The following is a 17,867-nucleotide window of genomic DNA, read 5'->3' on the forward strand; positions in this document are numbered from 1 at the left end:
TGCTGAAGGTACTTGCCACCAAGACTGGAAACCTGAATTTGACTCCTGGGCCCCACATAGTGAGAGAATGTCATGTTGTTCTCCAACTTCCCCCTGTCCACACAGATATACACACACCCAATAAATTGTATTCATTATCTTAAGAGAGATACACACAGCTATACTGATTAAGGTAGTTAAAAATATGTGAGTCAGCCAGGCAGTGGTGGCACACGCCTTTAATCTCTGCGCTTGGGAGGCAGAGGAAGGCGGATTTCTGAGTTCAAGGCTGGCCTTGTGAGTTACAGGACAGCCAGGGCTACACAGAGAAACCCTGTCTCGAAAAACCTAAGTGGGGAGGGGAAAGGATATGAGTCCTAGGAGCTGGGGAAATGACTTAAGGGTTAAGAGCACTGCTTGTTCTTCCAGAGGACCCAGGCACAATTCCCAGCACCTATGTTCCAGCTCACCATTGTCTATAATCCAGAGAATCAGATATCTTCACACAGACATACATGGAGGGATACCAATGCACATAAAAATAAAAATTAAAAATTAAATAATTTTTAAAAGTATATGAGTCCTTTATTGTCCAGCAACCATGAGGGGACTCATGACTCAAAGACGCTTAGTACAGAGGCACAGACCTTTAAAGATTCCAACTACAAAGACTGTAATTTATGTCCAAGTAGAGTGAAAGGTGAAAGTAACTCTGAAGCATGTATTTGTTTCTGGCACAACATTAATTATTTTAGGTGTAATGTGACAATTCTTTTTTATTTGCACCTTACTTCGGTTATTTTAGTTTATGCTAAGATTGTATAAACATGAATTGTTTTGGCTAGCACACCCAGGCCATAGTCAAGGTCATGGAAATCTCAAATGTGCTGCCAAGGCAGATGTGACTCTTGTAGTGAGGGATAGAGAGCCAAGAACTGTTTATGTAAATACAAAGAGAATTCAGGACAAGGTGGTGTTACCTTCATCACTTCAAAATAAACAAAAATTTCTAAAAATGAATGTAGCAAGACACAAAAAACCTTGCAGGAGAAACCCAATGGTAGGATGTATTTAACGGAAGGTAGTGTGCAGTTGTAACCTATCAGTGCCAAGGGCACCAAACATCCCGCAGACTCACCTTGCTAGTATATAACAGCGTAGTAAGCTATAAGTGTTTCCCTGAACTCTGTGAGACTCTAGAAGGCTGTTTAATCAGACAAGGGAGTCACAAGACCCCTAGCTTGCAGCTTGTATGTTAGACACACAGGTAACAGCCTCCACTTTGTGTCCATGCTGGAAGCAAGGGGGAAAAGGTCTTGCCGTGCTGTACCCTTAGCCTGGAAGGTCTCTGCAAACCCCGGCTATAGTGGGGCTTTCTCTGATCTGCCAGGGGCACAAAGAATGACTCAGAGTCTTCTACAGAGTCTAAAAAGATTAGGCCTCTCTTTAGGACAGTCTCCCGGCTAGGTCATCAAACAAGGCTCAGCTTCTTGAAGACAAATTAAAGACAAGTTAAATCCCTAGCACCCGAGCTGGGTGTGGTGGTGCACAGGTCAGGAGGCAGAGGCAGGCGAATTTCTGAGTTCTAGGCCAGCCTGGTCTACAAAGTGAGTTACAGGACAGCCAGGGCTACACAGAGAAACCCTGTCTCGAAAACCCAAAAAAAAAAACAACAACAAAATCCCTAGCACCCACATCAGGGGTTTAGAACCATCTAGATATCTAGATGAGGATCTAGCTCGTTGGCCTCTGAAGGCACCCCACTCACATGCGCTCTCGCTCTCTCGCTCCAAGGAAAGAAAAGAAAAGAAAAAGAAAGAAATGTAGTACACCTAATTGGCATCTTCAGCAACTTGGGCAATTGAGTTGTGAGTTGTGGGAAATGCTCAGCCACTTGGTACAAATTGGGGGAAGAGGGGACAGTTTTGCTTTTGTTGATATAGAGAGGGAATGAAGTTTTCCCCACAGACTCTCACAGGAGCTCAGATACAAAGTTGGACACAGTGAGCCGGACTCCTGACAGGCAATGCAGAAGAATTTGGTGTGTGGCTTATGTTTACTCTGAGAATGAAATGAAGACTTGTGTAGGTTTTAACATCTCATTGAATTTTACCAATGAAGACTCAGGAGCCAAATGCTGGTGAAAACCTGCTAGACTCAGAGAGGCAGAGAAAGCACCCAGTGGATTTCTCTCCACAGCTGGCACGCCAAAAGGAAACTCCTTCATACCAGCTAAAAAACCCTCAAATTGAATGTTGCTTACTTCCTGTGTGTGTGTGTGTCTATCCGTCCTGACTTCCTCTCACTCTCTATGGGTTTTTCCCATGTTCACTCCCTGTCAACTGGTTGCTTGCTCTGCCTCCTGACCTGTGGTTGACTTTATTTGATTCTGTTTATAATAAACAAAGCTCTTGGATTAACGGTGTGTGATAGGGCCAAGCCACACCACAACTGGAAACAGTTTTTCCAGTAAATAATAAGCAATAATACCAAGTTCTGTAAAATGTTCATATCAGTCTCCTATACACTCAGAAATTTGAATGTCCTGAGCAGTTTGTCATCCGAAGCTGATCTTTGGGTGGTGCTTATCAGCTTAGTGGCAATCCTGGCTTGGCAGAACACAGCAGTCAACCCGAAGGTGTCTGTCCACTGTTTGCACAGAACCTAGCAGCAAAAGAGGCATGGTTTGCATTAACACAATTCAATTGAGTTCGTCATTTCAGGGCCCCATCATCTTCTTGGAAACCTCAAAAGGTACTATTAGGAATGGTAGATATTTTAAACATTTTAAATGCCATATTCAGCTGAAGTGGAAATTTCTGGTTTCTTTTTTTTCTTTTTGTTGTTGTTTGTTTGTTTTGGGTTTTTTTGTTTGTTTTTTGTTTTTTGTTTTTCGAGACAGGGTTTCTCTGTATAGCCCTGGCTGTCCTGGAACTCACTCTGTAGACCAGGCTGGCCTCAAACTCAGAAATCCGCCTGCCTCTGCCTCCCGAGTGCTGGGATTAAAGGCGTGTGCCACCACGCCCAGCTAATTTCTGGTTTCTTTAGACTCAGTTATGGCATGTGATATTTTGCTGAAGCAGACACAGATGAGAGGATGTTTTGCTGAAGCAGACATGTGAAAGCATGTGATGTTTAGAAAGGAATATAAACACAGGTGAGTCACGAGGCTCTTGCATTGGTTCACCTTGCACTGAGTCTCTGATCTTCACTCGGTGTGAATTCATGGAGAGTAACCATTTTGATCCATGACCAACAGCTATTTGATATTGTGGCTGTAATATGCCTTCCAATCATTGAAAAAGAAAAATAACTTGACTTGGAACAGGGTTGTGCTGAACACACATACCCTGTTATGTTCTGTATGTCATGTGGTTTGTTAATCTTAAAATACTCCCCAACTGTAGGCATTCACTGAGGACCAAGCAAGACAGGTGTCAGCTTGAACTAAGGAAATGTGGGGAAAAAAAAAAAGATGGACCACCCTACAGCCTCCCTGCATCTGCATATATTCTCATTGTGACTTTTGTGGTTTTACAAGCTGGCCCTGAGAAATGTCCAGTGCACAGCTTTGAACTCTTGAGCCTGAACTGTTCCCCAGGCCCATCAGTCTTGGAATGTGAGTTCAATAAACCATCTCTGTTTTACTGAGATCAGTGTTTGTATGGTTTATGGGGTGACTCCTAGACCCCAACAGCCTCTGTCACACCAAGGCTCTGGAGCCAAATGGGAATCCTTTCAGGCCCCTGCAAGTGCTCACTGAGAGAAAGCATACAGAGAAAGAGGATGCTTGCACACAGAAGCCTCTACAGCTGGGCTGTGGATGTGGGCTCTGGAGAGAATGAGAAAGAACTTGTTTTGCAAAGTGTTTATCCGGGGCTGTCCTGCACAGTGCTCTGATCCCATGCCGGGAGCCCCTACTAAGACCTCTACTTGCTATAAATACAGCCCTGAGCTGGCCTGGTGGTTCACTCTGTCCTCTTAGGAGACTGAGGTAGGAGCCTTTTCTGGAGTTAGAAAGAGACCCTCCCTCACAAACAAACTCGATCGACCAAACCACAAATTACCTCAGCTAATTCAGCGTTGATGTCATGAGGTGAGTGTTCCTGAACTGTATGGGGCTGGGATGACTGGGCTAGAAGATGGGAAGACAAGATTCAAGATTGCTTTTGGCATTTGAGCTTAGGATTGTGACCTTTCATAGAGTGTTTTCTAGTACCAGAGCCTCTTATGGCCTGGTGCCTGTTTTGCTTGAGCTGCTCCCCTCCCATCTCCCTACTTCCATTTGTTTTTGTTTTTGATAATGGTGATGATGGTGTGTGTGTGTGTGTGTGTGTGTAGGTGCATTCATGCTGCTGTGTTCTTGGGGACGTAAGAGGACAACTTTACTGAACTCAGTTCTTTCCTTACACCAATGTGAGTTCCAGGAATTGAACTCAAGTCTCCAGGCTTGGCGGCAAGCACCCTTATCTATCAAGCCACCGACCACTCACTAGCCCAGTTTTTTTTTTTTTTGTTTGTTTGTTTGTTTTTGTTTGTTCGAGACAGGGTCTCAGGCAATCCAGATTGGTCTCAGGGAACTTGATTTCTTGACCTTCCCAGAACTGTTCTTCCAGGACTCCTTTTCCTCCTTCCTCTCTTCTGTACAACCCTTTGCTTCTTACCTATCAAGATAGACTGTGATCTTTCAGACTGTGAGTCAGAACAAGCATTCCTCCCGCGAGTTGCTCCTTAGCTGCAACAATGAAAAGGGGCAACCCATGCCAGGCGTGGTGGCACACGCCTTTAATCCCAGCACTCGGGAGGCAGAGGCAGGCGGGTTTCTGAGTTCAAGGCCACCCTGGTCTACAGAGTGAATTCTAGGACAGCCAGGACTATACAGAGAAACCCTGTCTCAAAAAAACAAAACAAAACAAAACAACAAAAAAGAAAAGAAAATGGGCAACCAATATAATAAAAATGATATTATAGGGCTGGAGAGATGGCTCAGAGGTTAAGAGCACTAACTGCTCTTCCAGAGGTCCTGAGTTCAATTCCCACCAACCACGTGGTGGCTCACAACCATCTGTAATGGGATCAATGCCCTTTTCTGGTGTGTCTGAAAGACAACTACAGTGTACTCATATAAATAAAATTAATCTTTTAAAAATGATATTATAGGAAAAAATGTACTTTATTTTTACTAATATGTCTCTGCCACAGGTTTGTATGTCCTGGAGGGGCTGAAAGTTTCAGGCAGTGTTGATCAGCCTGATGCTGGGCACTGGGAACCAAGTTCTGGTGCTCTGGAATATCTGGAAGCACTTCTTTTTTTTTTTTTTTTTTTTTTTATTTAGGATTTATTTAGGGCTGGTGAGATGGCTCAGTGGGTAAGAGCACCTGACTGCTCTTCCGAAGGTCCAGAGTTCAAATCCCAGCAACCACATGGTAGCTCACAACCATCTGTGATGTGATCTGACACCCTCTTCTGGTGTGTCTGAAGACAGCTACAGTGTACGTACGTATAATAAGTAAATAAATATTTTTTTTAAAAAAGGATTTATTTATTATTATACGTACGTACACTGATACTGTCTTCAGACGCACTAGAAGAGGGTGTCAGATCTCGTTACGGGTGGTTGTGAGGCACCATGAGGTTGCTGGGATTTGAACTCAGGACCTTCGGAAGAGCAGTCAGTGCTCTTAATCACTGAGCCAGCTCTCTAGTTCCACAACAATAAAGGCTTATTCCTATGTTTCCTCATGAGATTTTTTTTTATGATTTTACCTTTTAATTTATGAAATTAAATACACATTTATACATCTAAGATTGTGTGTATGTGTGTGTGCACGTGCGTGCATGTTTGACAGGTGCTAGTTGCTCACGCTCATCATCCTATCCTTTCAGGCTTTAGCCTGGTTTACACTCACCTAATATATATCAATGCTTCTCAGAAGACATCCCAGACAAACTCTCAAAAAGTTACAGTCATGCACAAAAATTAGTTGTTACCTGTGTTTTTGACCAAGTAATAAAAATTGGGGCTCCTGCAACCCCTTCCTTCAACCTGGTAGGTAAACTGAGTCTGAGCAGCAGGTTGAGCATTGTATTATACAGGTTACAACTGACAACTAGCAGTGAGGATCTACTAGTCAGATCTGAGGGGAGTCTGTGGAGCTTAAACACCTGCCCAGGGCTCAGAACCTTGTTCTGTTTTTTTTTTTTTTTATTGTTGTTGTTTTTGTTGTTGTTGTTTTGTTTTGTTTTTTGAGACAGGGTTTCTCTGTGCAGCCCTGGCTGTCCTGGAACTCACTCTGTAGACCAGGCTGGCCTCGAACTCAGAAATCTGCCTGCCTCTGCCTCCCAAGTGCTTAAAGGGATTAAAGGCGTGTGCCAGCACTGCCTGGCTTGTTCTACTTTTTTTTTTTTTTTTTTTTAGATTTATTTATTTATTATATGTAAGTACACTGTAGCTGTCTTCAGACACTCCAGAAGAGGGAGTCTGATCTTGTTACGGATGGTTGTGAGCCACCATGTGGTTGCTGGGATTTGAACTCTGGACCTTCGGAAGAGCAGTCAGGTGCTCTTACCCACTGAGCCATCTCATCAGCCCTTGTTCTACTTTTAGTAGCCCTTCTGATCACCTCTCCATAGAAGTTGGGGTTCAGCTTAAAATGAAAAATCGAGCATGTTAACTGTCTAGGGAGTAGCCCCACCTTTAGGTTTTTTAAGCCTTTAGTAACTTCTAGCAAGAAATCAGTGGGTGTTTTCCAGAAGGAGCTACAGGAGTGACCAGAGATCCTGGTGGTGCTTTGAGTTTTAGGTTACTTTGGACAAAAATAAAACACATTGCATAATGTGCAAAAAAAAAAAAAAGTTACAGTCTTTGCTGGGTTCATTTTCTTTGCCAGCTAAAGAATTAAAAGGCAGAAAAGATATGGAGTGTAGCAGGTAAGAGCCGGGGAAGTCTCAGACAAAGCAAACGGGAACAGACAGAATCCACAGTCACAGAAAGGCTTTTATTACAGGTGAGGAAACGCGCACACACACACACACACACACACACACACACACACTCACACACACACACACACACACACACACACACACACACACCAGCCACACAGACTCTCCACAAAGCCGAGGGAGGATTCAGGAATCAGGTGGTCAGTTTTTCCTAAAAGTCTCTGAGGGAGCTTCCTTCCCTATTTCAGGGTAGGCTAGTTTGAAAACAGACAAGAGGACCAATTGGCTCACAACTGTTGTGTAAATATGTCATGAACTGCCTTGAATCAACAGTGGCTATGCTCTCAGAAGGAAATGTTCACAAAGCCTTTGTTCTAACCTGAGAGACTTTTGCCTCTGGTCAGGACTGCGAGGAAGAAGCCAGTCATCTTGGAAGCCCACCATTGTTATTACTCAGTCACAGCCCTTTCCACGTCTGTCCCCCTATCAGGGCGTCTACCACCTAGTCCCTCAGTATGAGGTAACCATCTTTTTTTTTTTTTTTTTTTTTTTTTTTGGTTTTTCGAGACAGGGTTTCTCTGTGTAGCCCTGGCTGTCCTGGCACTCACTTTGTAGACCAGGCTGGCCTCGAACTCAGAAATCCGCCTGCCTCTGCCTCCCGAGTGCTGGGATTAAAGGCGTGCGCCACCACGCCCGGCTGAGGTAACCATCTTAATTTATTCTTTTGCATTTGGAAATCCAGTGGTTGATAGCTCTTCTCTTCTTGCACAGACTTGGCATCCTGACAGTTAATTGGGTATTACCATGAGTTTGTTTCATGACTATTTTTGTTACCCTGGCTTGTCTATGTTTCTTATGTTGTTACTGTCCAAAGGAGGTCTAAAGAAAACTCCATTTCCTCAAATTCTGACCAAAACTAGCATTCGTCAGGAACTTGTGAAGCCGGTTCCCCTTTACCAAAGGGGTTACTTCCCTTACGTGGGCAGAAGGGACAAAAATTATGCCGGCCTCCAGGCTCCCCCAGTATATCCAGGCTCTCACAGTATATCACATGTACTTGGCTCTTCTCAGCTCCCCCATTATCCTAAACGTCTCTATCTCAGGAGCTTCTCTTCCCTCACTTCACATTCTTATAACCTCAGCTATGCTGTTTTGGTCCTCCCTTAAGCTCCCTACCTTCTCGTATGCATGGTCTGTCCCCTCTGCGAGCCATGTTCAATCTACTATTTTCTCACTCTGTGAGTTGAAGTTTAGCCAGGTCTACAGTGCGAGTTCCAGGACAGCCAGGGCTACATAGAGAAACCCTGCAGAATAAACCAATGTGTAACGTTGATCTTGTCTAGACGCTTCAACCTTTTAGTCCGGAGTGGTAGTGGTCTCTTTCTTTGGGACAATGAAACATTTCTAATACTTCAAGGACAAGTCCATTAATGTCTGAGGTGGTTGGTAGTTTCAGGTCTCTTTCCTGATCGCGATGGGGTTTGGGGTGGAGTAAAAAGGAGTCAACGTGGTGGGCTGGCAAACTGTGAGGCCGAAAGTTCTAACATCTGCTTTGAGTTTCTACCTTTTTGCTTCAAGGGAGCCAAAGTACCTGAGGGAAAAGGTGTTGTTTTCTCTCATATAGTCATATAGTCTTCCAAGTAGCCTAAAACTCATTACACGACCCGTATTGGTTTTAACTCTTTTTTTTTTTTTCTCCACCCCCACCCCATGGCTTTAACTCTTGATCTTATTGCCTCACCCCTTCTAAGGGTTGGAAAAATGAGCGACTTCACCTAGCTAGAATCAAAGATGTAAGAAGTGATTTGCCAGAGTTGGAAATAGGAAGCTGCAAGGCTGGTTATTCCGGGATCTTAGAAACACTGTCAACCAGAAGCACCGGAAGAACTATAGCTAGGAATTAGATAGCCAACTTCCCAGGCTTTCGGTATGGGTGTACCTACACCACCGACCGCCTAGTGGGCTGATGGTCCGCGCGCCACCCTTTCATTGGCCAGTCGTCACAAGGCCCATGCTCACACGAGGTAATTTAGCCAATCAGCGAACTAGGCCGTACCCACCCCGAGACACAAGTCTGAGTTTCTTGCCGCCTAATCCGTGGCATGCCGGGAGTCGTAGTATTATATTTAGGTTCTGCCTCCTGAGCCTGGAGACTGGGAACTACAACTCCCAGAGCGCTGAGCGGATGCACGCTCAGCTTTTAGGTGTAAGCCGCAAACATCTTGGACCCCGGGAGAATCCGCGTTGAAGAACAGGTGAGAGCTATTGTTGGGGCTGGAGCTGAGGTTTACCCCTGTCTCGGGTCGGGTGAAGCTCCGAGGCACCAAAGGACCAGCCCGTGTTGGAGTTACGGGTCTTGAGGTCGGTGGGCCAGAACGAACGGTTTGCTTGTGCCTTCGTGAATTTCTAAACGCTGGCGTCTTCCTCAAGTCCTCCGTACGCCAGGCCTTTAGTTTACTCTTGTGAGTCCTCCCACGCCCACCTGTTGCTCGGAGGCCGGCTGCGGTTAGCACCAGTGCCGGGACAGATGACAAGCGCACAGCACCTTCGGCCCCAGTCCCCTCATTGGGACTATCTAAGAGCTTCCCTCTCTTTCCCCTACATGTGGACCCCTGGGTTCCAGCTTTGGCTCTTCGTCAGCTCAGCTCTCTTACATTCACTGAACCTCAGTTTGGTGTCTCCATTAACATTGTGACTTAAGGACCTTGCATCCCGTAATTCTCTGTTCCGAATTGTAGTGAACGCAACCTTGGAAGTAGAAAGCGTTCAGTTTTAGCCATTTTCGGTTTAAGTGAAGATCTATTGGATCTCAGTCACTCCGATAAACTTTTCATTTCCTGTGTGTTTTTTATGTAATCCTTGAGTTTAGAAGCGGGGTGGGGCGTTCTAATGCAGGAGGTAAAAAGCTTGGCTTGGGGGATACCTTAGGTAACTGCTACCAAGCATCTGCCTTCGGTGCTTGCTCCTGCAGGGAGTGCTTGGTGCCCCCACCCCCATGCACACCCAGGATGCCCCTGTCCCGCTGGCTGAGATCTCTGGGGGTCTTCCTGCTGCCAGCCCCCTGCTGGGCACCCCGGGAGAGGTGGCTTGGTTTCCTACAACGACCCTCCCTGGCATATGGGTGTCCAGTCCTGGGGGCCTGGCACAGTGCCCGCTGGTGGTGCCAAGTGTGGACAGAGGAGCCTCGGTGAGTGTGGTTGGGGTGCGGGGCTTCGGGGAGGGAAGCACCCGAGCCACCCTCTCATTTGTTTGTGTGTGTTTTTTTTTTCCCTCAGAGCATTTAGCTCCTCTGTCAGAATGAATGGGAATCAGAAATTGGATGTTTATAACCAAGAAAAGCAGAATTTCATCCAGCACTTCTCCCAGATCGTCAAGGTGCTGACTGAGAAGGAGCTGGGACACCCAGACATAGGGGATGCTATTGCCCGGCTCAAGGAGGTGAGGGATTCAGGACTGAAGAAGCTGGTAGAGGTGTGGATTCATGAGGGGTTTTGATAAGAGCGAAGTGACTACCTGAGTCTCTGGAGTAGATGGGTCCCTGCTGCACGTCAGCCCTCCTCCGGGATGTTTGGCTCCATGACTTTTGACCATCTAGACAGCTTTGCTTGAGAGTAGCCTTGGACCCAGTAAAGTTTGATTTCATGCCCTGAAACTATGATAGGATCTTAGTAGATACCATGAGGCTGTTGGCACTGAGGCCTGAGGGAAGTTATTGTATTGTTAGAAAGACTGTTCTACTGGAGTTACCTAGTTCCCTCCAGTGTCTTCAGACAGAGTTTCATGTTTTTTAAGCCCACATGGCCTCAGACACACAACCCCCACCTCAGCCTGCTGTGTGCTGTGTCAGTGACAGTACCACCGTGCCTGGATTGGGAAGTCTTTTAAAGACAGACATTTTTATTTTCACTTTTTGTACATTTGACGTTTTGCCTGCGTGTACGTATGTGTGAGGATGGTTGTGAGCTGCCATGTGAATGCTGGGACTCAAACCCAGGTCCTCCCGAGGGGCAGTGCTTTTCATTGCTGAGCCATCTCTGTAGCCTGGGGAGTTCTTACTGTATAAATGTTGTCTCATCTCTGAGGAAAAAACCCAAAGAGGAGAGTTTTCTTTGTCTATGCTGTGTCGGTATTAAAGAGCTAGCTCCTTAGTTAGTTAGCAGGGAGCACAGTTGAGAAGGCCCCAGGAGGAGGACGTTGGAGGGGTCAGAAATAGCCCTGAACCTTGCTGTCCCTTCAAAGCCTTCTTTTGGCTAACTTTGGAGAAGCCTCGTTTTTTCTTTTGTTTGTTTTCCCTAGCCAGGGCTGGCTAGAACTCATTATGTATCTGAGGCCAGCCTCAGACTCATGCAGTCTGCCTGCCTGCCTCCACCTTCTGAGTACTGAGATGATAGGTGTCAGTCATCCCTCCACACCAGGGCCCTTGTCTTTAACACAGGCTTGTTGGCAGGTGGTCCCAGTCCTCCACTTGGGGGAAGAATTGGGTGTATGTTATATAGCAGGTACTTGGGTGCCACAGGCCATAGGATGTTGGAGAAGGAATGAAGAGGGGAGTGATCCAGGGGCTCTCCAAGGGGGAGTTGGGGTTCAAAGAGGGAGAAAGGAAAAAAATCTCTTCAGGTCCCTGCTGTGTGGACCCTGATGTCTTCTCATCCTGCCTCAGGTCCTAGAGTACAATGCCTTAGGAGGCAAGTACAACCGGGGTTTGACCGTGGTACAAGCCTTCCAGGAGCTTGTGGAGCCGAAGAAACAGGATGCTGAGAGTCTTCAGCGGGCCCTGACAGTGGGCTGGTGTGTAGAACTGGTAAGAGCGGGCCAGAGGAGCAGAGGGTCCTGCAGTTGGGTTCCTTGATGAGGAGACTAAGCTTGTTTTTTGCTTGTGTTGGTGTTTCTGTGTCTCTTGTGTGCTGTAGTCACATTTAGGCAGTGTGAATCACTTCAGGGACTGACAGGCGGGCACAGAGAATTTTCAGAAATGTTAACCTTAAATCTCACCAGATGGTGGTGGTGGCCCACGCCTTTGGTCTCATCACTGGGAGCAGAGGGAAGTGGATCTTTTTGAGTTCTAGGCTAGCCTGATTTACAGAGTAGGTTCTAGGACAGCCAGAGCTACTCAAGAAACTCTTGTTTCAAATAACAGAAACCTTAAGCTTCCTGAACTTAAAAAAAAAAAAGAAAAGGAAAGAAGTAGTTTTGCCGGTTGGCCGATAAGTGCATTAGCTATCCGAGCAGAAGAGCCAAATTGGGCTGCCAGGGCCCTGTGACAATCCAGCTGTGGCAGTGAACACAATCTGCATGGTAGGTAGAGGCAGGAGGCCGGCTGGGCTGCCTGGCTCAGTGAGAGCCTGTTTGAAGGGAACGCATTGCTGTGACAGGCGAGACACCTGCATCTTCCTTAGGCTTCTGCTCCCTGGGCTCATGTTCACACTGATGCACACATCTGTGTGGTGGCTGGGACACGTGTGTAATACATATGGCCACCTAGTGCTGGGCACGGAGACAGGCAGGTCCCCAGAGCTTTCTGGCAAGCTAGGTCAGCCAGTCAGTCGGTGCCAGGCTCAGGCTCAGTGAAAGAAGGTTTGTCTCCAAAAAAGGAGGTGGAGAATGTGGAGGACACCTGATGCATGTATGTGCTCAGTCCAGACACCCGTGTGAACACGTGTGACACAGACACATGCACACAAGACTCAGAGCAGCGGCTCTGTCAGTGCCAGGCAGGCAATAACACTTGTGTTCAGTTCCTCACTATCCATATAACAGCTGTGTGCATCTGTAATACCCTTCCTGGGGTGGGGAGAAATGCAGGTCCCTGGAGCTTGTTGGCCAGTCTGATGCAGTTTCAATGATAGACCCTGTCTCAAAGGATAAGGTAGAAAGGCTGGAGAGATGGGTCAGTGGTTAAGAGGCACCAGGGTGGGCTGGTGAGATGGCTCAGTGGGTAAGAGCACCCGACTGCTCATCTGAAGGTCCAGAGTTCAAATCCCAGCACCCACATGGTGGCTCACAACCATCTGTAATGAGATCTGATGCCCTTTTCCGGTGTGTCTGAAGACAGCTACAGTGTACTTACTTATAATAATAAATAAATAAATCTTAAAAAAAAAAAAAAAGGGGGCTGGCGAGATGGCTCAGTGGTTAAGAGTGCCGACTGCTCTTCCGAAGGTCCCGAGTTCAAATCCCAGCAACCACATGGTGGCTCACAACCATCTGTAACAAAATCTGATGCCCTTTTCTGGAGTATCTGAGGACAACTACAGTGTACTTACATATAATAAATAAATAAATCTTTAAAAAAAAAAAAAAAAGAGGCACCGGGGTTCAATGGCTAATACCCATACGATGCCTCACAACCGTGTGTAACTTCAGACCTAGGGAATCTGATACCCTCTCTGCCCTCGGTGACCACCAGGCATGCACATGATTCGCAGACACTTGCAGACCAACACCAGAGCGTATGAAAGAGTGCTCGGTTTGGGAGCATGTGAACTGAAATTGGAATAATGCAGAGAAGATTAGCATGGCCCCTTTGCAAGGATGACAAACTTATGAAATGTTCATTCTCTTTTTTTCCTTTCTAGCTTTTCATTTCTATCAGATGTGTGAAAATACATAAAGATTGGTACCAAAAATATGATATACAAAATTTACAAAATGAGAAAGACATCTCAAGAGAACCCCACCCCCACCCCAAATGAGGAAGGCATCCAATGTTGACCTCTGACCTCCACATGAATGCATTTGTAACACATCTGCACACAACACACACATACAAACATCTTTGACATGTTCACTTACAGAATGATTTTCCGGAGCCAAGTGAAAGCTGCTTCCCTAAGATAGTGGACGTGCCCCCACCCCATGGCTCTAACTTGTTTCAGACCTGGCTCTTGAATGTCTGACTTTTTTTTTTCTGGGTGGGTGAGGGGTTTCCAAGGTTTTCATGAAGCTCAGGGTCTTGTCTATTATAAACACTCTTATCCCTTAACTACATCGCTGCCCTTTGGTTTTGGTTTTTGGTTTTTCAAGATAGGGTTTCTCTGCATAGCCCTGGCTGTCCTGGAACTTACTTTGTAGACCAGGCTGGCCTCGAACTCAGAACCACCTGCCTCTGCCTTCCAAGTGCTGGTATTAGAGGTGAGCTCCATCAGTGCCTGGCTGTTTTGTTTTTGAGACAGATTTTCACTGTGTACAGCTCATACATACTCAAGATCACCTTGCTTCAGCCTTCCGAGTGCTGGGATTATAGGTGTGTGCCATCACACATACTGATTTACAGTTTGTGGTGTTTGGATGATGTAATGATAGACTTCTGTTGAGAATCCTAGGGATGACAGGGTGAGTCAATAAAAGTTCTGGAGCCCTGAGTTTGATCTCTAGCGTCCATGTACGAAGATGTATACTGACTCCCAAAAGTCACCCTCTGACCTCACTGCATGCTGCGGCATGCGAGCATCCACACCGAGGCACACCTCCCTCACCCCTGATCAGTGGAGGGCTGGTAATGTTCTAGTGGGTAAAGTGAGTCCTATCCCAGAACCCAGGGAAGGAGGGAAAGGGAAAAACAACTCCTAGAAGTTGTCCTCTGACTCCTACTTGTGTGCTGTGGTGTGTACATACAATAATAGAAGCCCTTGCACACAATAATAATAGAAGTTTGTTAAAAGAGAAAAAAGTGCTTCATTTTGTTGTGGGGGTCAAAAGCCTTCCCTACCATATGTAAAGCCCCGCGTCCCATCCTCAGCACCTTTAACACAGTAAAGCCAGGTCGTTCAGTTAAAGCACTTGCTGTGTGACAGATGTGTAGCCTGACTGGAGCGGGAGGTGGTTCAGTGTTCAGGAGGTGGGCTGAGGACCCTGAGGTTGAGGCCAGCCTGGCCTTCATAGTGAGGCTGCCTCAAGGAAACAACCCAGAAGTGTCACGGGTGTTGTTCAGTCTTTCATCTCCTTAACGGCGAGCTCTTGGGAGGCACCACTCTGAGGTCAGGGCTAGGCTCTGGGGATATCAAGTGAGTCCTTTGCTGAGATGAAGAGCATTTGCCGGCAGGCAAAGTAGCTCAGTTGGTAGCATGGAGTCTTGGGTTCACCGCCCAGCTGTGTCCAGAAGCAGGCACTGCAGCAGACGGCTGCAATCTCAGCACCTGGGACGTAGAGGTAAGGGCAGAAGGGCAGGTCCTTGGCCATGTAAGGAGCTAGGCTCTCTCCAAAGGGAAAAGCCATTTAGCCAGGGAGGTGCTCCTGGAAGTGTGACTGTCAGCCCACCACTGCGGGGAGTCAGGGTGGCAGTTAGTGCAGATGCCATGCATGCCGGATGATGGGGACTGGTTTGTTCCTATAGCGAGCTGAGTCTGCTCCCTCAGACACCCCAGCACTGCCTGCCCAGAGGTGGCAGCACTCACTGGGAAAATGCCTCACAGTCTTGCCCATGCCAATCTGGTGTGCGCATTTTTTAAGTTGAGAGTCACTCTTTCCAAATGGCTGTAGCTTGTGTCAAGTTGACCTTAAACTCACCAACACAGTCACTTACTGGGGTAGAAATTCACTGATGCTTTGGACAAGAGCGAGCCACATGAAGTTGTTTTACACTCTCTTGGTACCGGGGACTCTAGAGCCTGTTAGAGGTGCCAGAGGTGTGTTTTAGTTCATTAGCCTGAAAAAAAAAAAGGATGCCTATGTGGTATCTGAGAGGAGGTCTGGTGACTTGATAGGGTCCCCACAGCCAACCTTTCTACCCAGTGTACAGCAGTGGTCAAAGCAGCAGCTGTCTCTGAGAGAGAGCTCCTCCCAGAGCCCTTCGGTCTTACCCTGTTCCTCTCCTAGCTCCAGGCTTTCTTCCTTGTGTCAGATGACATCATGGACTCTTCCCTCACTCGCCGGGGACAGATCTGCTGGTATCAGAAGGTAAGGCAGGCAGGAAAGTAGCAATGGGCCACAGGAGAGGTGGTTGGGGTGTCTGCTGTGATGGTTTGAATCTGGCCAGCAGTAACTTGTTTCACACTGTTCCTAACAGCCAGGCATAGGCTTGGATGCCATCAACGACGCTCTGCTTCTGGAAGCCTCCATCTATCGTTTGCTGAAGTTCTACTGCAGGGAGCAGCCCTACTACCTGAACCTGCTGGAGCTCTTTCTGCAGGTGCATTGCAGTGGGGCTGGGGACCCACACCTGTCTCCTGTAGCTCTAGCCTCTGTGGCACGTGCTCTGCTGTGCTAGACTGGGAAGTGTGCAATGGCAAGCAAAGGTAGTGAAGAAGGCAGTCATGTGATTGTGAGCATGGACGGAGCTGCTCTCTTCCCTCCTGCCTGCCTGCCTAGTTGTCAGCTGCTTGGGATGCAAGCATTTCCTGGTCCCGGAGAAAGCCTGGCTTAGAGACCGTGTGTTATTTTCTTCCCTAGAGTTCTTATCAGACTGAGATCGGGCAGACTCTAGACCTCATGACAGCACCCCAGGGCCATGTGGATCTTGGTAGATACACTGAAAAGAGGTGAGGCCACTAGCAATCATGTGTAGACAGAGACTTAAGATGGGCTGTGCCCTCATGAATGCATCTTCTCCCCTGACTCAGGTACAAATCGATTGTCAAGTACAAGACGGCTTTCTACTCTTTCTACCTGCCTATTGCGGCTGCCATGTACATGGTGAGTCGTGGCACCTCCACTGGTTTCTCTCGGGGACGCTGGGACAGAGGGCATTTACTGTGTGACGTGTGACCTCGGGCAAGCCCTCTGTCCCTCTGATACTGGAAAGTGAGCAGAGTTGAGGCCTCTGGGTGGTACATCTTGGGGGGTGGGGGGGGCAGAGCAAAATTGAGGCTGAGGCAGGAGACTGACTAGGTGTGGAGGTGGTTCATGGGTCAGGTCTTCGTTTCATTTTGTAAGAAGTTGAAGTTGAAAGTGGAACCGTAATGGCTGCAGCTCCCAGGGGAAGATGTTGTGTGGTCATGCTGCCTGCCCTGTCTCCTTCCTACAGGCAGGCATTGATGGGGAGAAGGAACACGCCAATGCCCTGAAGATCCTGATGGAGATGGGCGAGTTCTTCCAGATCCAGGTAGGCAGGTCCTGCAGCCCAGAGTGCATATTTTCTCTTCCCCGGCCTGGAGGCCTTCTCATCTCTCCTTTATGCCTGCTGCCTAGGACGACTACCTTGATCTCTTTGGAGACCCCAATGTGACAGGAAAGGTCGGCACTGACATCCAGGACAACAAATGCAGCTGGCTGGTGGTTCAGTGTCTGCTACGAGCCTCTCCTCAACAGCGCCAGATCTTAGAGGTGCTCGCGTGGGGCCTGGGAGTGGCATGTCCCTTTGCTAAGGGGATGGAGGAGGGGTGGTTAGGAAAGCAGGGTGATTTTGCTGTCCAGGAGACATTAGGCAACTAAGTGCAGTTTGGTGTTTGTGCTGAAGGTGGCTAGCAGGCAGAACCGCGGAGGTTTCGGACAGTGCCAGACAACGCATGCTGCCCAATAACTTAGCGGTGTCACGACCGGGAAACCCTAGAGGAAGTAGAATCCAGAGCCAATACCTGAACTTTGGGGTCGGGAGGCAATGCTTGATATCTTGGATCCCCAGAGAGGAGAGTTTTGCCAGTGGTCTGGAGTGAATGAATGAGTTGTGAGGGCCTTTGGACCCAGCCAAGTAAAGCTGTTTTCGTGTTTCCAGGAGAATTATGGGCAGAAGGACCCAGAAAAAGTGGCTCGGGTGAAAGCACTGTATGAGGCGCTGGATCTGCAGTCTGTTTTCTTCAAGTATGAGGAAGACAGTTACAACCGCCTCAAGAGTCTCATAGAGCAGTGCTCTGCACCCCTGCCCCCATCCATCTTCATGGAACTTGCAAACAAGATCTACAAACGGAGAAAGTGACCCCGGAATTGGAGAGGCTGGGAGGGAGGGGTCTCAATAAATTATTGTTCAACATCCTCTGGTTTTATGCTTGTGTCAGTCAGGAGTTCGCTT

At 47.4% G+C, this 17,867-nt stretch overlaps 1 protein-coding gene and 1 non-coding gene across 4 annotated transcripts; both read left to right on the plus strand.

Moving 5' to 3' along the window:
• The first annotated feature begins 9,053 nt into the window (after positions 1 to 9,053).
• Fdps (farnesyl diphosphate synthase) lies at positions 9,054 to 17,828 on the plus strand. Of its 3 annotated transcripts, XM_021158241.3 has the most exons (11): positions 9,065 to 9,180; positions 9,897 to 10,112; positions 10,201 to 10,363; positions 11,586 to 11,726; positions 15,740 to 15,820; positions 15,930 to 16,052; positions 16,313 to 16,401; positions 16,483 to 16,555; positions 16,887 to 16,964; positions 17,051 to 17,185; positions 17,574 to 17,828. In XM_021158241.3, the coding sequence occupies exons 2-11, from the start codon at positions 9,934 to 9,936 to the stop codon at positions 17,772 to 17,774; spliced, it is 1,263 nt and encodes a 420-aa protein (XP_021013900.1). In that variant the 5' UTR covers positions 9,065 to 9,180; positions 9,897 to 9,933; the 3' UTR covers positions 17,775 to 17,828. The 3 variants fall into 3 exon arrangements, with proteins under 3 accessions (XP_021013902.1, XP_021013900.1, XP_021013903.1); XM_021158243.3 differs by lacking the exon at positions 9,897 to 10,112 and having other exon boundaries at positions 9,054 to 9,180; XM_021158244.2 differs by lacking the exon at positions 9,897 to 10,112 and having other exon boundaries at positions 9,174 to 9,286.
• Positions 13,385 to 13,491, plus strand: LOC115030675 (U6 spliceosomal RNA). The gene has a single exon (XR_003836281.1). It is a non-coding gene; the product is annotated as a U6 spliceosomal RNA (small nuclear RNA).
• Positions 17,829 to 17,867: the final 39 nt, after the last annotated feature.

Source organism: Mus caroli, unplaced genomic scaffold (assembly GCF_978045245.1).
Source record: "Mus caroli unplaced genomic scaffold, Mus_caroli_1 scaffold_3, whole genome shotgun sequence".
In the NCBI taxonomy this organism is placed as follows: Eukaryota; Metazoa; Chordata; class Mammalia; order Rodentia; family Muridae; genus Mus; species Mus caroli.